Raw genomic sequence first — 23,453 nt, forward strand, 5'->3', positions numbered from 1 at the left:
ATTATTAAGGTCAAGGTCAAAGGTCAAGGTCACTTTGCGGTCAATCATGGAGGTCAACGAAACCCTGGCAAGATACGGTTCACCCTGTGGGTGATGTTTTATTTTTTTGTTTTTTTGTTTGTGGTTAATCATTTTTTTTCACGTTTAGATCACTCTGTAGACCACAGTTATTATTGGAAACTCCTGTAACTTCGCATATCAGAGTCCTATAGAGATACCCTTCAGCACACAAAATTTTGAAGGTCAAGGTCAAAGGTCAAGGTCACTTTGTGGTCAATCATGGAGGTCGACGAAACCCTTATTTTTTGAGTAACTTTGATCGGATCGTCTCCAAACTTCATGGGAATCTAGTATATGGTCCGGCGCTCAGCTGATTAGTTTTTGGTGGCGATCGGCCTTGACCTTCATGGTTAGCGCTGGAGGTCGAAAATTATTGACCCCAAGGTCAAATGTTGAAACCCTTATTTTTTGAGTAACTTTGATCGGATCGTCTCCAAACTTCATGGGAATCTAGTATATGGTCCGGCGCTCAGCTGATTAGTTTTTGGTGGCGATCGGCCTTGACCTTCATGGTTAGCGCTGGAGGTCGAAAATTATTGACCCCAAGGTCAAATGTTGAAATCGTAGGTACCATATCTTCGCATATCTTCGCATGTAACTTCGCATATCAGAGTCCTATAGAGATACCCTTCAGCACACAAAATTTTGAAGGTCAAGGTCAAAGGTCAAGGTCACTTTGTGGTCAATCATGGAGGTCGACGAAACCCTTATTTTTTGAGTAACTTTGATCGGATCGTCTCCAAACTTCATGGGAATCTAGTATATGGTCCGGCGCTCAGCTGATTAGTTTTTGGTGGCGATCGGCCTTGACCTTCATGGTTAGCGCTGGAGGTCGAAAATTATTGACCCCAAGGTCAAATGTTGAAATCCTTATTTTTTGAGTAACTTTGATCGGATCGTCTCCAAACTTCATGGGTATCTAGTATATGGTCCGGCGCTCAGCTGATTATTTTTTGGTGGCGATCGGCCTTGACCTTCATGGTTAGCGCTGGAGGTCGAAAATTATTGACCCCAAGGTCAAATTTTGAAATCGTAGGTACCATATCGAGTAATACCTCATATGAATGCCCTTGATGAGTGCTTCCCAGATCTGTAAACAGTTTGACGCTATGACGTCATTTGATGACGTCATGACGAAAAAACGGAATTTTCATGAAAAAATTATTTCCTCAGTTCTCATCAAAATCTTTCAATATTTCATGTACGTTGGTCATGAAGACATACTATTCACCATACGAAATTATTAAGGTCAAGGTCAAAGGTCAAGGTCACTTTGCGGTCAATCATGGAGGTCAACGAAACCCTTATTTTTTGAGTAACTTTGATCTTATGATCTCCAAACTTGGTGGGTATATAGGGTGTGGTATGGCGCTCAGTTGATTAGTTTTTGGTGTCGATCGGCCTTGACCTTCAAGGTCATTTTGAAGGTCATTCAATTTTGACCAAAAGGTAAAATTTTCAAGTTTCAGTTACCATATCGAGTAGTACCTCAAATTGAAGCCCTTGTTGAGTGCTTTCCAAACATATAACTAGTTTGACAATGTGACGTCATTTGACGGCGTTATGACGAAAAAACTGCACTTTTCATGTATATTGTATTGCTTTAGTTCGCATTGTTTAGGTCACTCTGTAGAGCACAGTTCCCTTTGGAAACTCTTGTAAGTTCGCATATCAGTCTTTTAGAGATACCCTTTAGCACACAAAATTATGAAGGTCAAGGTCAAAGGTCAAGGTCACTTTGCGGCCAATCATGGAGGTCAACTAAACCCTTATGTTTGGAGTATTGTTAGTCGAATCAGCTCGAAACTTTACAATATTGTAGTATATGGTCTAGTGCACAGCTGATCAGTTTTTGGTGGCGAACGGCCTTGACGTTCATGGTTAGCGCTGAGGTCGAAAATATATCGAAAATTTTCAAATATTCACCTCAGTGTTCACCTCAGTTCACCTCAGTGTGACCTGAAGCAAGTCACTCATGTTCACATTTTGGCAAGATACGGTTCACCCTGTGGGTGACATATGTTCATTATCTTGCCAAAACGAAGTTTTTGCTAGATGTATCAGTCAGCTTGTATGTTTGTTTGTTTGTTTGTTTTTTTGTTTGTGGTTAATCATTTTTTTTTCACGTTTAGATCACTCTGTAGACCACAGTTATTATTGGAAACTCCTGTAACTTCGCATATCAGAGTCCTATAGAGATACCCTTCAGCACACAAAATTTTGAAGGTCAAGGTCAAAGGTCAAGGTCACTTTGCGGTCAATCATGGAGGTCAACGAAACCCTTATTTTTTGAGTAACTTTGATCTTATGATCTCCAAACTTAGTGGGTATATAGGGTGTGGTATGGCGCTCAGCTGATTAGTTTTTGGTGTCGATCGGCCTTGACCTTCAAGGTCATTTTGAAGGTCATTCAATTGGGTCAATCATGGAGGTCAACGAAACCCTTATTTTTTGAGTAACTTTGATCTTATGATCTCCAAACTTGGTGGGTATATAGGGTGTGGTATGGCGCTCAGCTGATTAGTTTTTGGTGTCGATCGGCCTTGACCTTCAAGGTCATTTTGAAGGTCATTCAATTTTGACCAAAAGGTAAAATTTTCAAGTTTCAGTTACCATATCGAGTAGTACCTCAAATTGAAGCCCTTGTTGAGTGCTTTCCAAACATATAACTAGTTTGACAATGTGACGTCATTTGACGGCGTTATGACGAAAAAACTGCACTTTTCATGTATACACAAAGAATTAAGTTAAGCACCCCCCCCGTTTTTTTACAACCTCGCACATTACAAGTTTGTTGTCATCAAAACAGTGTAATATACCCATGATAGTGCTATATTTTCTGGAGAAGTGATATTATGGTCACATAAAAACATAACAATCATGCCGTTTTCAATATTTTATTCTGAATAATTTAAGGTGAAATTTTTTGGGAATTTTAGGCATATTTTCACCTCAATTTAAGTATGGAGCTATAGGTCCATCACGGACAGCGTGGATGACGTTTATGTTTTCTAACGTACAGTCATTGTTCTGAGAAGACCTCTAGCGATCTTTGCGTCAATAACGTGTGTAGGACCCACGTGATCGGATCACTGACTCAACCCTACATCTCATAGACCCTATAAGCCGTCGTATGCGTTGCTGTGGCAGGTTGTTCCATTCCCGATGTAATGCACGTTCCAATTCATCCAGATTGGCTATTGGAGGGACCATCTTCGCAATTTGTCGTCCCAACATGTCCCAAACGTGCTCGAGGGGGTTCAACCTGCCACAGCAACGCATACGACGGCTTACAGGGTCTATGAGACGTAGGGTTGAGTCAGTGATCCGATCACGTGGGTCCTACACACGTTATTGACGCAAAGATCGCTAGAGGTCTTCTCAGAACAATGACTGTACGTTAGAAAACATAAACGTCATCCACACTGTCCGTGATGGACCTATAGCTCCATACTTAAATTGAGGTGAAAATATGCCTAAAATTCCCAAAAAATGTCACCTTAAATTATTCAGAATAAAATATTGAAAACGGCATGATTGTTATGTTTTTATGTGACCATAATATCAGTTCTCCAGAAAATATAGCAATATCATGGGTATATTACACTGTTTTGACGACAACAAACTTGTAATGTGCGAGGTTGTACACAAACGGGGGGGGTGCTTAACTTAATTCTTTGTGTATATATTGTATTGCTTTAGTTCGCATTGTTTAGGTCACTCTGTAGAGCACAGTTCCCTTTGGAAACTCTTGTAAGTTCGCATATCAGAGTCTTTTAGAGATACCCTTTAGCACACAAAATTATGAAGGTCAAGGTCAAAGGTCAAGGTCACTTGGCAAGATACGGTTCACCCTGTGGGTGACATATGTTTATTTTTTTGTTTTTTTGTTTGTGGTTAATCATTTTTTTTCACGTTTAGATCACTCTGTAGACCACAGTTATTATTGGAAACTCCTGTAACTTCGCATATCAGAGTCCTATAGAGATACCCTTCAGCACACAAAATTTTGAAGGTCAAGGTCAAAGGTCAAGGTCACTTTGTGGTCAATCATGGAGGTCGACGAAACCCTTATTTTTTGAGTAACTTTGATCGGATCGTCTCCAAACTTCATGGGAATCTAGTATATGGTCCGGCGCTCAGCTGATTAGTTTTTGGTGGCGATCGGCCTTGACCTTCATGGTTAGCGCTGGAGGTCGAAAATTATTGACCCCAAGGTCAAATTACGAAACCCTTATTTTTTGAGTAACTTTGATCTTATGATCTCCAAACTTGGTGGGTATATAGGGTGTGGTATGGCGCTCAGTTGATTATTTTTTGGTGTCGATCGGCCTTGACCTTCAAGGTCATTTTGAAGGTCATTCAATTTTGACCAAAAGGTAAAATTTTCAAGTTTCAGTTACCATATCGAGTAGTACCTCAAATTGAAGCCCTTGTTGAGTGCTTTCCAAACATATAACTAGTTTGACAATTTGACGGCGTTATGACGAAAAAACTGCACTTTTCATGTATATTGTATTGCTTTAGTTCGCATTGTTTAGGTCACTCTGTAGAGCACAGTTCCCTTTGGAAACTCTTGTAAGTTCGCATATCAGAGTCTTTTAGAGATACCCTTTAGCACACAAAATTTTGAAGGTCAAGGTCAAAGGTCAAGGTCACTTTGTGGTCAATCATGGAGGTCGACGAAACCCTTATTTTTTGAGTAACTTTGATCGGATCGTCTCCAAACTTCATGGGAATCTAGTATATGGTCCGGCGCTCAGCTGATTAGTTTTTGGTGGCGATCGGCCTTGACCTTCATGGTTAGCGCTGGAGGTCGAAAATTATTGACCCCAAGGTCAAATTACGAAACCCTTATTTTTTGAGTAACTTTGATCTTATGATCTCCAAACTTGGTGGGTATATAGGGTGTGGTATGGCGCTCAGTTGATTATTTTTTGGTGTCGATCGGCCTTGACCTTCAAGGTCATTTTGAAGGTCATTCAATTTTGACCAAAAGGTAAAATTTTCAAGTTTCAGTTACCATATCGAGTAGTACCTCAAATTGAAGCCCTTGTTGAGTGCTTTCCAAACATATAACTAGTTTGACAATGTGACGTCATTTGACGGCGTTATGACGAAAAAACTGCACTTTTCATGTATATTGTATTGCTTTAGTTCGCATTGTTTAGGTCACTCTGTAGAGCACAGTTCCCTTTGGAAACTCTTGTAATTTCGCATATCAGAGTCTTTTAGAGATACCCTTTAGCACACAAAATTATGAAGGTCAAGGTCAAAGGTCAAGGTCACTTTGCGGCCAATCATGGAGGTCAACTAAACCCTTATGTTTGGAGTATTGTTAGTCGAATCAGCTCGAAACTTTACAATATTGTAGTATATGGTCTAGTGCACAGCTGATCAGTTTTTGGTGGCGAACGGCCTTGACGTTCATGGTTAGCGCTGAGGTCGAAAATATATCGAAAATTTTCAAATATTCACCTCAGTGTTCACCTCAGTTCACCTCAGTGTGACCTGAAGCAAGTCACTCATGTTCACATTTTGGCAAGATACGGTTCACCCTGTGGGTGACATATGTTCATTTTATTTTCAATAATTTTGATCAAGTCTAATGTACTCGTAAAAAGGAGCATCGACTGGTTGACATTAGTGAGTCTGCGTTTTGTATTTGTCTATGCAATGTATGATAATTAAAAAAACAAAAACATTTTTTTTTAAAGTATAATGGCAATGCATTATATTGTTATGTGCAAGGGTAGAGGGGTTCAGATGTAGATTGTATCAAGAATAGATTAGATTTCCCCCTGTAATGCCATTTGTCTAGAAGGAAGTCGTCTTGTAAAACGTGCACTGAGGAGGCAGTGAGTGTTAAATTTAAGGCAGCATAGAGTAAGATTGTATCGTGTAAAACATCCTGTTTTCAGGTGACACCAGGTGAGGACTTGGGCAGAAAGGCACATTGGCAAGCGCATCGCACTTGTAAAGAGACAATCATGAACTGTTTGGCCGGTGCACCACAAACCATGGCATTGAGGTCGGCTGCGGAGCCCCGGAGAGCAACAGAAGATTTTTTATCGGGGCCCTCCCTCTCCAACCACCTCCCATAAACAGCCGGTGGCCAATCAGGAAACCTGTCGCTGGTGAAGGTGGTCCCATAGTTGTTAAGAGCCATGGCCACGCTGTTCTTGACAGTTGGCCCTTGCACATTGAGATAAACATCTTTTTTTCTCTTTGTACTTCGTCACCGAACGTGAAGGAGGATTTCGTCGAGAGAGGCAGATGCTTCAGCCCACTGCTTTCACCACCCCCACCATCACCATCCTACTGCACCAGCATCCTGCAGCCACCCCCAGCTTCGTGTCTTGCTCAAGCCCTCACTTTCCCATTTATTCTTCGTGTGCGAGTCCGGTATTTGGTGCCATTAGGGGGGTTGGCCATATTCCTCATTCTACATAACACTGCGTGTTCCCACATCCCTACTTGCGGCTATCGACTGCTTGATTTGTCCCGTTTATTTATTCATAGAATTTTCTCTTCCCTTATCCCCATATTATTTTTCAATAAACACCATTTTAATTACAAGGAACGTCTTTCCACCTTTTACCTCCCGCTTGTTTCACCACCAGGTTTGGCTTTTATTGGCTGTTTCTTGGGGTTTGTAAATGTTAAAGAACAATTAATTCAACGCAGTGTGAGTTTGGTAAACTCGGTGATCTTCAGGAGCAGCAAAATCTCCTGGCGCGACGAGTGACGTTAGTCAGACCTGTCGACGTCACAATGTCTCATTTTTACAGCTCATTTGAAGGTCTGTTGACTGCCGTCCCTCAGATGGATGTTGGGCTTGGGGATCGCCGGCTACCAATAGTCGCTGGACATTAGAAATCCCAGTACATCTTTTGATGAAAATTAGGCGTGTTATCTCCAGCACCCTGGCTAAAATCCAAATTCCTTCCAGCACCATTCAAACGTCGGGCTTGGCCAAACAGTTTATGAAAGACTTTGGACAAGCATACACATTCTATAAGCTGCAGACTCAAACTTAATGGTGCAAGGGGGAGCAAAATGTTTAATCGTGTGCATGTGGGATAGTTTTATGGAAGTTAATTGTACAAGGACGAGGCTCGTGGAGGAGCTTGAACAGAATGGATCAGGACATAACAGAACAAAAGGAACAGGAGAAAGAGAGGAGGGAAACACTAGCACCAGGGATGAGGGAGAAAATAGAGGGAGCCCTTGAGAAATGGGGAAGAATGAAGGCTGAGGAGATGGGGTGGCGGGGGGCGGAAACGGGGTGAACAAGCTGGATACAGCTTGAAACTCCAAGGAAAAACTTGAAAAGAGGTGGGCTTGGGTGGGTGGAGGGTGTTAATGGTGACGTGGAAATGATTCAATGTCCACTCTGGGTCGAGTTGAGAATGTTTAATTGGAAAGACGATCAGAGATCAAAGCAATTGCAAAGGACCAACAGCAATTACAGGAATAACACAGAAACAGCACAATAATTACAATGATCAGTACAACAGAACTCTCTGATGATCTCTAAAAAATGTTCCTTGAGTTCAGCCTTTATGCAGTGCAATCAGAAAGCATTCAGACCCCTTCACTTTTTCACATTTTCTTATGTTGCAGCCTTATGCTGAAATCGTTTAAATTCAATTTTTTCCCTCATGAATCAACACTCAATACCCCATAATGACAAAGAGAAAACAGGATTTTAGAAAGTTTTGCAAATTCATTAAAAAGAAAAAACTGAAATATCGCATTTACATAAGTATTCAGACCCTTTGCTATGACACTTGAAATTTAACTCAGGTGCCTCCCATTTCTCTTGATCATCTTTGAGATGTTTCTACACCTTGATTGGAGTCCACCTGTGGTAAATTCAATTGATTGGACATGATTTGGAAAGGCACACACCTGTCTATATAAGGTCTCACAGCTGACAATGCATATCAGAGCAAAAACCAAGCCATGAGGTCGAAGGAACTGCCTGCAGAGCTCAGAGATAGGATTGTGTCGAGGCACAGATCTGAGGAAGCCTACAAAAAAAATTCTGCTGCATTGAAGGTTCCCAAGATCACAGTGGCCTCCATAATTCTTAAATGGAAGAAGTTTGGAACAACCAGGACTCTTCCTGGAGCTGGCCGCCCGGCCAAACTGAGCAGTCGGGGAGAAGGGCCTTGGTAAGAGAGGTGACCAAGAACCCGATGGTCACTCTGGCTGAGCTCCAGAGATCCTGTGTGGAGATGGGAGAAACTTCCAGAAGGACAACCATCACTGCAACACTCCACCGATCTGGGCTTTATGGCAGAGTGGCCAGACGGAAGCCTCTCCTCGGTGAAAGACACATGAAAGCCCACAGAATCTTGTTTCTCACAGTCTGAGAGTCCTTTAGGTGCTTTTTTGCAAACTCCAAGCGAGCTTTCATGTGTGAGGACCCTGAGCTTTATAATATATATATATATATTTATATATAAAAAGTAGACCTCAATTATTTGTGAATTTCTTTTTGCATTTATTTATTGTACACAACTCCTTTCCTATTCCATCTCCAGGCGCTGCATGACGTCATCGACGGGCACCGAAGAGGGCCCGGCGATGACGGTTGCTGAAGGAGTACTCTGTTTTCACTCTGGTTGTTTGTTTGTTTTCTTGTTTGTTTGTTTGTCCAGGCGATATCTCAGCCATCCTTTGAGCTCGGAAGCTGAAATTTCGGCACAATAGTGAGCACGTGCTTTTGCAAAATCGGTATTTTTTTGTTTTTTGATGAATCAATTAATTGATTCGTTATTTAATTATTATTGATTAATTAAGAACTTATTTATTTCCTTTCTCTTCTGGGCAATATCTCAGGCACCTTTTGAGTTAGGAAGCTGATATTTGGACACGATAGTGACCAAGTAATTTGGCTGTAAAGGCTATTTTTGATTTATTGATAAATCGATTAATTATTTAATTATTTGTTCAATGACGATGAATTTTTCTAAGTTACAAATTTGGATGAAGCACTGGAGGTGGTTTAGGTATGCTATTAGCCAATTGATTAAGAAAATATTTTATGATTATTTTTGATTTATTTTTATTATTAATCATTTATTTTCTTTCTCATCTGGGCAATGTTTGCCTGGTGTTTCCTGGTGATTGCTTCGCAATTAGGGTGCCGGCTTGGGATCCTAGGATCCTCGGTTCGAATCCGTCGATCGCTGAATTAACGCCAGGGGGGTTGACTCAGCCTGTCATCCTTCCGAGGTCGGCAAATTGAGTACCAGTTCACTGGTAATTCCCTGTGTGTTGCAAGAGGCGACTAACAGGGTTGGCAGCAGGAAGGGATTCCGGCCGTAAATCATTGCTTCAAAAAAGGGGACCACGGTGCCCGAAAAAGGCCAACCCCTGCTCTGCAGGGAAAAATGGCCTCTAAAGGTGGTTCTTCTTCTTCTCATCTTGGAAATATCTCAGGCACCTTTTGAGCTAGGAAGCTAATATTTGGACATGATAGTGACGAAGTGATGTGGCTCTAAAGGATATTTTGGATTTTTGATTAATCAATTGATCGATTAATTATTTGTTGATTAGTCAATCAGTCGATTCATTATTTAATTTTTGATTAATTAATTATCTAATTAGTTATCAAAAAGTTAGATTCGGATGAAACACTGGGGGTTTAGGTATGCTGTTAGCCAATTGATGAAGAAATTAATTATTTTACGATATTTTTTAAAAAAAATTTTTTTTATGTATCCTCAATCGAGGCTCGTGAAAGAGCTAACATTTATTTCACAAACAAATCAACCAGACAAACAAAATATATAAAAAGAGGGAGCGGAAGACAAGATGGGGAGAGAAGGGGAAGCACACAAACACAACATTTGAGAGCAGGGAGAAGTGTGGGAGAGAGAGGGCTTGGGGGGAGGAGGCGTGGGAAGGGGGTGGGGGGGAGAGGTACAAAACACAAGAAGACCAAGGACTTCCAGGACAGAAGTTGGTATTTCAAAAAAGTGTAGGATTTGGGGTGAAATTAGTGGGGATAGAAAAGATCAAGGTTTTGGATGGGGGAAGATAAGAGATGGTGGTGAACAGCTGTTTTACAGACCTGGAGTGTGGAGTGGGATTGAAGAGAGTGAGGGAGTTTGTTCCAGAGGCGGGAGAAAAGAGGAATGAAGGAGTGAAGGTGAGCAGAAAGTCTTGATTTTGGCAGTTTTAACCATAAGAGGGTTGCAGGCAGATCTTGTGCGACCTGTAGGAATATTTGGGGGACAGAGCCCAGAGAGAGCTGGGGGGGCAAGGCCAGAGAGGAGTCGGTAGAAGACGGAAAGACCACGAACCTGCCTGCGGTGAGTGAGTGAAAGGCCCTTGGAGTTAGCTTCATCGCTGGAGATTCCAATGATTCTGAACGCTTTGGTTTCAACAGCGTGAAGACGAGCTAGGTGTGAGGCAGGAGCACCAGACCAGAGGGGAGAGCAGTATTCCATAGAGCTGCGGATGAAAGCCTTGTAAGTGGTGAGGAGCTCAGGTGTGCCAAGGAAGGACTTCGCACGACGGAGGATGCCCAGTCGGCGACTGGCTTTGGAGGCCAGATTTGAAATGTGGTTTTCCCAGGAAAGATCATGGCAGATAGTGAGACCCAAAAGCTTGAGTGACAGAACTTCTTGGAGAGGATTATTCAGAAAGTGGATGGGAGGGTTGTCCAGTCGGTCTTTTTGGAGAGACATCGTAAGAGTGTGAGATTTGTCAGGATTGAAAGACATGTTCCACTTGTTTGCCCAGTCTGTGATTTTGTCCAGGTCTGCAGAGAATGAGGAGGCTGCAGACTGCCGATCTGAGGGATGAGGAATGGAGCGACAGAGTAGAGTCGTCAGCAAAGAGATAGAGAGGATTTTCCAGAGTCAGAGAGATCATTGATGAAGACCAGAAAAAGCACAGGGCCCAGAACACTGCCTTGGGGAACTCCAGCCTGAACAGGAAGAGGAGATGAGATAAACCCATTTAGGGCCACAAGTTGGCTACGACTACAGAGGAAGTCCACAAGCCATGCGTGGAGATTTCCTTGGATACCAAAGGAGGAGAGTTTGGTGAGCAGAGCGGGGTGCCAGACCGTATCGAAGGCATGTGAAATGTCAAGGGAGACGGCTCTAATTTCCTGGTTGGTGTTGAGGACCTCCATCCATTGTTGAGAAAGCAGAAGCAGCATGTCCAGAGTAGAGTGACCAGGTCTGAAACCAAATTGATGGTCAGAGATCAAGCCATTGGAGAAGAGGAAAGATTTCATATCTGAAGCAATGATGGATTCCATTACTTTGCTGATAATTGGGAGAAGGCTGATTGGTCTGTAGTTGCTAGGATCTGTTTTTGCACCTTTTTTGTGCAAAGCGGTGATGTTGGCTGATTTCCAAGCAGATTGCAGATGACCTTGAGCAAAAGAGAGGGTGAAGAGAACAGAGAGAGGGAGTGAAAGAGCGGAAGAACATGATTTTAGGACCCGTGGGCTGATGCCGTCAGGACCAGTTGCAGAATCAGAGTCGAGGGTTGACAGAAACTTTTCCACCTTGTCAGGAGGAAAGGACAGAGTCCAGGAGCAGCTGGGTACGGTGGGTACAGAGAGGGATTGGTTTGGGACACAAGATTTAGAGGCAAACACAGAGTTGAGGCATTCAGCTTTTTCACGTGCGGAGTCAGCCGTGTAGCCGTTTGAGGTGAGGGAGGGGATGGAGGGGGAACAAACACCAGAAACAGATTTGACCAGACGCCACCAGGATTTGGAAGAGGGAGACAGATAAGAGAGTTCGGTCTTGAGAACAGAGAGATATTGTTTCCTGGCTCTCCTGAGGGTGGACACACACTTGTTTCGGGCTTTGTGAAAGGAAATGAGATTTCCTTCCGTTGGATTTGCTTTCCAGGAGACGAAAGCAAGTTGTTTCTGGGCAACAGCCACACCACAAGATTCTGTGTACCATGGACGGGAGGAAGGGTATGACAACTGAAGACGAGATGGGATAAATCTGTGCATGAGAGAGAGCAATTTACTTTGGAAGAATTCCCAGGATGAGTTGATGTCAGAGGCGGTAGAGATGGGAGACCAGTCCAAATGATTGATGGCTGCTTGAAGACCGTGCCAGTTGGCCAGAGTGAAATGCCAGACTCGTCGACGCTGAGGAGGCTCTCTGAGAATGGTCAGAGAGATGTCCACTTTAACAAGCACATGATCAGATGAGCCGATTGGAGCAGAAGAGCAGCAGACATTTTCAGGGAAGTTAGTCATAACCAAGTCCAGAAGAGCAGATGCTCTGTTGACTGAGATCCGGGTCGGGAAATCGACAGATTGTGTCAGTCCCAGTGAGTCGCAGAAGTCCTTTGCTGAAGTGCCATGGCTGGTGAGAGAGGTACCCACACCCAGCCAACTGGCATGGTGACAATTGAAATCACCACATATGAGGAAGAGAGAGTTGGGATGGGTAGATAGAAGTTGGTCCATATTATCAGACAGCGAGATGTAGATGGAGTCATCACTGTTTGGTGGACGGCACAACACACATATGAACAAAAGGTGGGAGCGAAGGGGAAGCCGTAGCCAAAGGTATTCCTGGGGGTGAGGTGGAGAGAGGGCAGTGGAGGGCGAGTGAGGAAGAGAGTTTTTTATAAAGATAGCAACCCCACCTCCAGGACGAGGCTCAGGTCTATCATACCGGAGGAGGGAGTAACCTGGGAGAGATACCAAGGAATCAGAGACATCATGAAGGAGGAAAGTTTCTGTTAAGCAGATCACATCTGGTTTATCAGAAGCAACTTGTATGGAGAGATCAGTCAAGTTTGAGCGAAGGCCCCGGATGTTTGAGGTCCATACCGTTAATGAAGAGGAAGGGGGAGCATCGGATACAGAACAGGGGGGGTGGGGGGGGAGGGGTAGGGTAAGATGTGGAAGAGGAGGGAGAGCTGTTGAAGGTGTGTCAGAGATTTCAGAGTTTTCAGAGATTTCAGAATAGCTTGGAGAAAGGGAAGAATGGGGCGGACAAAAGGTTTGATGGAGATTGGGTGAGGCACAGTGAGGTGTTATTTGAGGAGGGGAAAGAGCGAGGCAGAAGGTTGGGGGAGATGAAGGTGAAAGTTGGAAGGGGGAAGAAGCAGGGAGGACGCTTTGAGGAGGAGGGGTGAGAGGGGAGTCCAGGAGGGGAGGAGCGAGAGAGAGTCTCGGACGGGAGGGGTGTGGGGGGAGTTTAGGAGGGAGGGAAGGGGCAAGGGGGGAGATTTGAAAGGGATGGGTGATGGAGAAGATTTGGAGGGGAGGGGCAAGGGGGTAGATTTGGAGGGGAGGGGTGATGGGGAGGTTTTGGAGGGGAGGGGTGATGGGGAAGTTTTGGAGGGAAGGGGTGATGGGGAAGATTTGGAGGGGAGGGGCAAGGGGGAAGATTTGAAAGGGATGGGTGATGGGGAAGATTTGGAGGGGAGGGGCAAGGGGGAAGAATTGAAAGAGATGGGTGATGGAGAAGATTTGGAGGGGAGGGGCAAGGGGGTAGATTTGGAGGGGAGGGGAGGGGAGATGGGGAAGTTTTGGAGGGGAGGGGTGATGGGGAAGTTTTGGAGGGAAGGGGTGATGGGCAAGATTTGGAGGGGAGGGGCAAGGGGGAAGATTTAAAAGGGATGGGTGATGGGGAAGATTTGGAGGGGAGGGGCAAGGGGGAATATTTGAAAGAGATGGGTGATAGGGAAGATTTGGAGGGGAGGGGTGATGGGTACGTTTTGGAGGGGAGGGGGGATTGGGAAGTTTTGGAGGGAAGGGGGGATGGGGAAGATTTGGAGGGGAGGGGTGAGATTGCATTTTGAAAAGTGTACGATTCATGGGAAACGAACATTTTTTGCAAAATGAGTGAGACCTTCGAGTCAAAAATACGTTTGAGGACGCTGAAGGAGGGGTGGAGGGCTTGAGAGTTTCGGGAATGTAGAAAAGAGGAACTGTAAGAGATGGTATTTTTTTTTGGAATGAATAGATTTGGTGAGCAAGACGAAAGCATCCTTTTATAGGAGAAGAAGAAAAAGGTGTTATAATATATGACAGAATATAGTTCTTCAGGGGAGAGATTAAACATTTCTAAACACGTGATCGTGTGATCACGAACAACGTGAACGAAGAACGAACGAACAAATAAGAACTTAGAAGGAAATATTTTTTTGGGGTTTTTTTTTTGAGTCGATATTAAACAAGGAAGTATGGGGTGAACGACTGGGACGAAACAGAGAACGAAAGTAATTGCAGCACATTCGACGAACCGCTGAGAGAAAACAAAACCACAAGGTCGGAGACGGTAGCCTAAGCCTACTAGTACTAGTACTCGGCCTCAGAATACGCGACACGAATTAACCGCCGATTGTGTATACATGTACGAAAAATTAACACCGAAATTTTTTCTAAAGATACGCTATCGGTACACACACCGAAAGATAGATACAGTCTCGACAAAAACACAATTGTGAAAAAATTACTTAGCTTCGAAAGCGTGAGCGCATGGAACAGCTTCCAAAAACGTGACCTCCAATCTTCAATTATAGTAAGATTTACGTAATATTATATATTATATTATATATAATATTATATATTTATAATATATTATAATATTATATATAATATATATTATATTATATATTATATTATTATTATTATTATATTATATTATATTAATATATATTATATTACGATTAATACGATTATTATATACTGTATCTTACTATAATTCACCAAATGTCTGTCCGTCCGTCTGTTCCCAGGTACCGCAAAAACGGCTGAACCGATCGCAACAAAATTTTGGGTGGGTAATCCTGGGACCCCCTGGAGTAAAATAGGCTATATTGTTTTTGCAATTTGTTTTTGCAATTTTTCAAATTTTCCAGTTTTTCCAAACATGATGGAATAGTATTTACCAATATGAACAGTGATGTGGCTTTTATTGAAATTCTACAAATACTGTTTAGATTTTGATGATTTGCATGTGATATGATTTAACAGATATTTATATTGTCGTGTGGCCGCCTTTGATTAAAATCAGACGGTCACGGAAGCCGATTGCGAAGGCCTTAGCTCTTGAGGTGAAAACTCAATGGCGGAAAGCTACACAAAATTGCGCGGGATGGAGGGGCGGCACAAGATCCCTGCAGTCTTCCCTATTAAATAAACCACACGGAAACTGCGTTCAGATATATACAGAAAAATAATACAAGGGTTTATTCACAAGGATAGCGGGACAGGAAAAGCACACGCCGGTAATAAATGTCCTCATCGGGACGTCCCCACACACAGATTTCGGATACGAGACGAGGGAATGAATTACGAAAAGAAACGTTTGTTATGTTCGGGGAATGTGGGGTGCGGCCTTATCTGTTCGTCGTCTTGCCCACACGCGGCTCCAAGCTCCGGCACGAAGAAACCCTTCGTCCACTAGCATGCTTCGCCAGGCCCCGATGCGACTCTTAGCACGAAGTCCCGCCTGCTCAGCACCAACACTCGCTCCCTGCACCAACAGCACCGCGAAGGGCCGAGCACCGCTCCAAGCACCACTCCACACCAGGAGCGAACCGTCAGCACGAAGAAGAGAAGCGCAGAGACTAAAAGATGTCGTGCAGCGTCAAGAGACCAGCGAAGAAGAATGGGCCAAAAGGGAGAGAGGGCCAAAGGAGAGCAAATGCGACTGCACGCTATGAAAACCCAGAGCCAAGAGAGAAAATGTCGTGCAGCGCACCCTTTTATGACCTTCGTCGACTCTCCTCCAATCTTCTCTTTAGCTGGCGCCCTCTCATTGGCCGAGTGCCTCCCGCCCTGGTGTTGCTCCCCCCCTCCCCCTGCCCAATCAACAGTCCTTCTGGGCGTGGCTCCCAGCCTTGCCACGAGGCTGGTTGCTAGGCCAGCTGGTGGTGTGGCTGGCTACGGCCCCATCAGCGGCGCCCCGTCCTGGCTTTCTGCCTGTTTTCCACAGTCTTTGTAAGGGAAGGGAATTTAATTAATGTGTGCACTAAAGGGCCTATCTAAGTGTTTCTCAGAGTGCGTTGCCATAAGGGACAAAGGAATGATTTCCAGGTCTGACACACAGGGGTTTATCTTAGTCCCTCCACTATTTATCACCTGAACATCCTTGTATGTTCACAGGTATACTCTTATCCCAACAAACCGCCTAAAACACAGAACTTATTACAGGGTAGATTCCCTATCGCGACAGTCGAAGCATGTTACCTATACAGATCTACCTGACTCTAGATATTCCTTTACCCCCCCCCCCCCCCGACATAACAATATAAATCGTTTAAAATTAAAAAAAGCCTTCAATTTCTGATATTTTGCCTTTTCATTTGGGCTTCCCAATTGAAGCCCCGCCCATAGGGTGGGTACCACTGCTGGTTTATTTTAATTTCACAATCAATCAATTTATTGTACACCTCTCCCTCCCAATACCTTATGGTATTGCGTTTTTTTTGTTTGTTTTTTTCAATTCAATTCACAATCAATTTTTTTTTTTTTTTCTCCCTCCCAATACCTTATGGGAGCGACACATGGGTAATAAACGTAGAGCAGCAACGAAGGCTGGAAAGGGTGGAAATGCGAATGGTTCGGTGGATGTGCGGAGTATCGTTGAGAGAGAGGAAGACAAATGATGAATTGCAAAAGATGATGGGAATAGAGCCTGCGATTGATGCTGTGAAGAGGAACATGTTGAGATGGTTTGGTCATGTGTTGAGGAAGGATGAAAGTGACTGGTTGAGAAGAGTGATGGAAATGAATGTAGAAGGAAGTCGAGGATGGGGAAGACCGAGAAAGACTTGGCTAAAGATGGTGGAAGAAGAAATGCGGGCAAGGGGGTTAACAAGGAGAGATGCAGAAAATAGGGCAAAATGGAGAAGATTGTCATGGGGACCGCAAGGCTAACCCCCGCTCTCGCAGGGAAAATGGCCTTAAAATGCATGTTGCTGTTGTTGTGTCACCCTCCCAATACCATCTCTATGCGCTGCATGGCGGTATTGCCGGACGCCTTAGGTGCCCCGGCAATGCTGCACGAGAGGATGTTATTTATTTATTTGGCATGGGGGCGGTGTACTTTGAATGTATCTGTACTTGTTTATTTACCTTTTCATAACAATCTCTCGAGCTGACTCCCATGTTCTCCAGCCTGTGAAGAAGTATCCCTGCCGGCAGTGTGACCGGTCATTCAGCTCATCGCATAGTCTGCGCAGGCACATTCGCATCAACCATGAGGGAATTCGCAAGGTGTACACTTGCTGGTGAGTATGTTGAGCAGTTACAAAGGGTTTGGAAGGAGCTGGTGTTGTTTCATGTAAGGAAGAATAATAATTGTTTCAATACACCTTCTTTTCTTTCTTTTTTGGTACACAGTACAAGGTCAAGGCTCGTGCAGGAGCTGGTACACTGAACGGATCAGGGTGCAAGAGAACAAAAGCAACACTAGAGAGTGGGGGGAAACACCAACAGCATGGTTGAAAGACAAAATAGAGGGAGACTTGGACAAGCAATGGGTGTGGGGAGGAATGAGGGTAAGGGAATTTGCATTGGGTAGAAAGATCGATACAGAAGCAATCTCTCAAAGAAAATAAATACTCTGGGAGCATTTTCATGGTTTGACAATTTATGATGGTCTACTCTTATGGAACTTGTGTTGGTTGACGAAGTTTGTTGGAAGTCAAATGCACAAAGACTCAGCTCGTGTAGGAGCTCTATCGGAACGGATTTTTATCTCTAAATTTAAATAGGGTCCTCTGTAGACATCCACACCATTTTGAATGCACAATTTCGAAAACATCGGGTTGTTTATTCAGTTACCACTATAACTTCCACTGTATAACATTGTTTATTCACCATGTTCTTTTGCTTTACCGACATGGGCTCCTTGTTTGGTTCAGTTTCAAGGAACTCATTATTTGTTTAAAAAAAAAATAGGATCCAATGCTTATAATGGAGCTGACACACACAAACATATGCCAAATCAATACGTTTCAATCAGAAATCATCAATCATAAGTTTCATAATAAGTTGGACATCAAAACAAGAAAACTCCTTACCATCCACAAAATGTTTTACAAAAACCAGTGCATCCTGATAATGTACCTGCCGAGATGAGAGGGAGGGAGTGTCCTGATGAAGCCAGGTGCACAGAGCGACGAGTGTAGGACCAGCTGAGTATGTGAAATGCTCAACAGACTATCGGATGCAATTTGTGAACAAACATGAACACAACAAACATGAAAAAGTATCCCCAACTCACCTGGCAAAGGATTTCCAAAAACAGGTGCGAATAGAAGATGCCGCACAGGAAAATGAAACGGCAACAAATACAGCCCCAACAATTGCAAATATATATATATATATATATATAATATATAATATATATATATATATATATATATATAGATATATATATATATACACACGTATATATATTGTTGTGGATATGAGAATTGTGTTTTTTTATTGTTGTAGAAATATCACCCTCCTTCCTCCAGTTGTGTATAAAGGTCAAAGGGCGTCCCTTAGTTAGGTCATATACAATCGCGTTAGCCAATCATAGATTTCCTGCTTGTTGGTAGTTATTTCCTTATTCTGTGTATTAGGTTAAGGCTTTGTCTTCCATTAATTAATACTCCATTTTACCGAATTCAAATAGAGTAGATTCCCTTTCATTCCCATTCCCTTTCATTCCCATTCCTAAAGCCTCGATTGCCAACTGCATTCGCCGCCATTGCCATGTGCTCCGGCTCGGAGAAGAAAGGCGTGTCTCCACCTCGTAAAAGAGAGGGGAGGAGTGAGTCGGCCCCGCTCAACCAACCCAGCCAAAGGGGTTTGGCTTGAGAGGGCGGAGGAAGAGCGATTGGGGAGGTTCGCAAAGGTTGAAGGGCGGGGCCTATATAACCCGCAGCGGGACGCTCCCCACGCCAGATGAGTTCTGAGTCCAAGAGAGATGCGCCTGAGATAAGTCCAGAGGAGGTGAGACGAGCTTCGGAGAGAGACGCACAAAAGAGTCCACCGCAGCTTGTGAACAAACCGCAGCTTTGAACCAACGGCAGGTTTAGCCACCGCAGCTTGGAGCGTCGACGGCGGTGACGGCAGTTGCGGCCAAGAAGCCACGTCGCCGTGCGGAGACGATTGGGGAGAGTCGGCGGCTGCTCAACTCGAGCCGGGATCACACCCACCACCCGCAACCTTCCAGCTCTGTGGACCACTTGGACCTTCCCCTCCTTCCAGCCAATCGTTCCTGCCTTCATTTCCCCATTCGTGTGAGTTTGATTGTCATCCGTTTTGTGTGTCTTGTCCTGGGGTATTAATCAAGACTGTAGGTAAGCTAGCGTTGCACTGTGTCTCCTTGATTCCTTCTGTCTTTATTTTCGTATCCTTCCTCCTCCTTGGTTTCTTTTGGTTGTAAATAGTAGTAATAAATTATAGTCATATTTCAAACCCTTTTTGTCTTCTTCTTCTTCACATCCGTCGTCTTTGTCTTTTCCCCATTGAATACCTGTGGCACGATTTGGCCAACATTTGAGAATCGGGTCTAGTCATTGTTAACAGTTCGTGCCGCGGCTGCTATCCGCTCGGCAAATTACCATCTTATCCGCGGTCACGAACGGGGCTGTGCACCGACCTCCGGGAAGAGTGCATTGACACTGACCACACATTCACCTTTTGATGACGCACGCGCGCACACACACACACACACACACACACACACACACACACACACACACACACACACACACACACACACACACACACGAATACAAGAGGCTGTTTGATGAAACAGACACAGCCACTGAGCTTGGGTGAAGTGCACTCACTTCCCGGAGCACTCTGGTACCAGCGACGGTGCAACAATGGCGCCACTTTTCTCACTGCACTCAGCGGGGCATTTCCAAAGGAGGAATTTCCTCCTCCAGTTTGGCAATTGTCGATTGTCTTAACTTTTCAAATGCCGAACATAAAGCAAGGAAGCAGCACGTACCATTTTTAAAGTCTTTAGTTTGACTCGACCGGTGTTTGAACTGTCGACCACCCAGACTCCGAGAGGATGCTCTCAACATTACACCAAACGTTAAATGGAACTCAAGAAAAGGAAAACATTTAAGGGAATTATTTTGTTCTAATGGAGTCTGGAAATGGATATCAAGGTGTTATGGAAGATCGTTGTGGGTAGATATTTATACCTTTAAACACACATATCAATGATTTAGCTCTGGACCGAACATACCTCTTGTCAGTTTCCCAGATTTGTCAAATACCGTTTTGCGCTTTCAGCACATCCCATTATTGTAGACTGTCGCCATAAAATTGGGAGATTAAAAATGAAAAAATATCGAATAAGAGGATGTGTGAGAGGTGTGTGGACGATGAGTGAGGAAGAAGGGAAATACATTTGGGACGAGAGAAGAAAAGAACCGAGGGAAGGGAAGGGGCACGTGGTGGAGAGATGGTGGAATGTCGCCATGTTTGCCTCCATAATAAATGGTTCCAAAGGTTTCACCATTTTTTAAACAATATTTTTTTATTGTTGTCCATGTAAAAAACATGGAAATTGTCCTTCCACTAGCCATTCCATTTCAATTCAAGGGGAGGGGGATTCCCATCCCTCCCTTTCCACACTCGCATTAAAATGGGTACAAAATATGGTCGAAAGCGACACCAAGGGACCACAAAGGCTGTGATGGGTCTTGCATTATTCTGTGGACCTTCAACATGGCGCGCTTCTCGTCCAAGATACAAATTGACGGAAGATCTGTTCGTATCACACGCTGTGCAATCTTCATGGGTCTTTCCGGTTTGTTCACATTTTCTTTTGACAAATTACCAAATGAACACATTAAATATTGAAACAAAGAATACTTTGAACCAAGGATCGATTAAAAAGAATGAAAATGCTATTATCAACATGAAACTCTGTTTCTTTAAAAAGTACGATCTTTGGTCAACGACCAACACTTGGGAATTCCTGCTCCATTTCAATTTGTCAATCATTGCACCCACACACTTATGCTCAGGAACGTGTTCGATACCATGATCATGAATGATCAAAAGTCATGGTCACCTGCTGAGTGTCGAAAATCAAAAATCAGTTCCTTTGCCTTGTTGACATTAGCAACTAAATAATGACGTCACACCAGTCTACAAACTTCTGAACTTCATTCACATGTTTATTGTTTTCATTGAGAGAGAATCAAAATTTCATCGAGTAAGAATCTAATTACTATATCAGCATCTCCAACTATAAAAGGCAAAAATCGATCCCTCCGTCTTGTACGTACGTGTTCTATGCACGGCCACAACTTTTAAATTATTACAAACTCCAAACTCAGAGTACAAATACGTACTACTATGCGTGGGGGGTAACATAGGCTATGTGGCTGCGGCCTAATACTGTGGTGTGTGGGTGGGGAGGGGGGAAGACGAGGGACATACATTCTCTATGTAAATGTGTACTGCGTAGCTCTACCTTGTGGTGGCAGAGGGTATTAGAATTCCCTATTTTACCTGGGCAATGCTGATGGCAAAGCACTTTTTAAATTACATTCATTTTGGTAAACAGGACAACTAATTGGACCATTAGTGAAGCAATGGGTAGGCGCCGTTAGTGTGTGTATATATATATATATATATATATAATTTTTTTTTTTTTTTTTTTTTTTTTAAAGAAAGGAGACGCTTCCAACCAGAAAGTAAAAAAAAACTAGATCGACTCCGGAAATTTGAGCAAATAAGCAAGAGCAGACCTGGTCTCGGGTGACGTTTCACCCGCTTCACAACACGCTTGTGACCAATAGACCACGAGCCCCAGTGCATGCCAGTTTTTATTCGTCACGTGACGGTGCTCGACGTCAGATGGATGAGTTTTTTTATTTTTGGAAACCTGAAGCAAAATAAACGTCAAGGCACATCATTGATGGGTTGCTCTGCTTTTTTTTTCGTTATTACTCACATGTGATCTGGTTATTGTACGTGTGTGTGTGTGTGTGTGTGTGTGTGTGTGTGTGTGTGTGTGTGTGTGTGTGTGTGTGTGTGTGTGTGTGTGTGTGTGTGTGTGTATTGCTGTTGTTTTTTGTGTTTCTGGGGCACCCCACTATGAGTGGTTTCGTGTCCGGGTTGGATGTGAAGAGGTGCGGGTTGTGTGGTTGTTGGAGTTTCCGTTGTGTGTTGTACACAAGTGAGTGCTGTGTTTGGGATTGAGTGTTGTTGTTGTTTGTTGCTCACCTCATCCAGATGCTTGTACCATCCAGTTTTTGCCATTTGTATGAGAGGTGTGTATTGTTTGGGTATGTCAACTGACTCCCCAGCTAGACCACCCTCTCGGCTCTTCACATGCCATGCTTCCTGTATCAATCTGTCGTTTGCTGGTCTGGTCGGCGTGTCTCAGACGCAGGTCACATCAAAGTCAAATTTGTGACCAGATTGCAGGCAATGATGTGCCATGGCTGATTGTGTCACCTTTCCCAGTCTAACTGCTCTATCGGGTTCATTTGGCCTTGTTTCAAATTTCTTCCAGTTTCACCAATGTGGAATTGATCACAGTCTTTGCATGATGAATGGTAAACTACTCCAGATTTATCACCAGTTCATGTTGTGTCCTTCAGTTTTGAAATGACATTGCGGATGGCGCGTAGAGGCTTGTAGGCTACACCAATCCATGTGCTGTGTACTATCTTGCTAATCCTTTCAGAAAGGCCCGGGTAGTAACGCAGTACACAGTGCCCAAGCGTATCTAGCTCCTTCCGTTTTGTCTGTTTTGGGTCTTTCAGTGTATGAAGTATCCCTTTGCTATACCCATTTTTGAGCAAGACTCTGGCACAGTCCATGCCTGAGCTGCCAATGCCCGTGCTACACCACGTTTGTGGGACATTGGGTTGCAGGAATTAAAATCCAGTAATCTGTTGGTGTGGGTTTGTTACCTGTAGACCGACGTCTTTGGAGGTAGCCATCAGGCTTAAGGTGTACCTCCACATCCAAAAGGCCAATTTACTTTATTTTTTATTTAAATTGTAAAACTAATGCTGGAGAATGCCCGGCCAAGTTATCCAAGTCGGTGGTCTACCGTGTCTTTATGCACAATGGCGAAAGTGTCATCCACGTACCTGTTCCTGTATCATGGGAGCCAATTCTCATGGGGCTCAAATATCTTTTGTTCAAGTTCCTCCATTACCAAGTTAGCCAGAACAGCAGAGACCGGTGAACCCCGAGCTGTGCCAAATATTTGTCGATAGTGCGTACCATCGTAGATGAAGGTTGTGCTATTTATTCACATCTCCAGCATGCCGGAAACATCCTCAGGTGTTAGTCGGCTGGTTTGACAAGCCATTTTCCAATCATGAGAATGTTTCAAACGATCGAGCGTGACATTCACCGCCAGATCGACCAGGATATTGGTGAAGAA

The 23,453-nt window shown here is 43.7% G+C and overlaps 1 protein-coding gene across 3 annotated transcripts in view; it reads left to right on the forward strand.

The window, feature by feature from the left end:
* Window positions 1-23,453, forward strand: part of ZNF532 (zinc finger protein 532) — a 132,259-nt gene that overhangs the window by 81,074 nt on the left and 27,732 nt on the right. For 2 of the 3 annotated variants that reach the window (XM_078771743.1, XM_078771742.1), the window contains exon 10: window positions 17,198-17,310. In XM_078771743.1, coding sequence (XP_078627869.1) covers window positions 17,198-17,310 — 113 coding nt within the window. Of the gene's footprint in view, window positions 1-5,981; window positions 6,640-17,197; window positions 17,311-23,453 lie in introns of those variants that run through there. The other variant, XM_078771744.1, reaches the window with a different exon arrangement.

This window comes from Myxine glutinosa, chromosome 2 (assembly GCF_964187855.1).
Source record: "Myxine glutinosa chromosome 2, kmMyxGlut1.1, whole genome shotgun sequence".
Lineage (NCBI taxonomy): Eukaryota > Metazoa > Chordata > Myxini > Myxiniformes > Myxinidae > Myxine > Myxine glutinosa.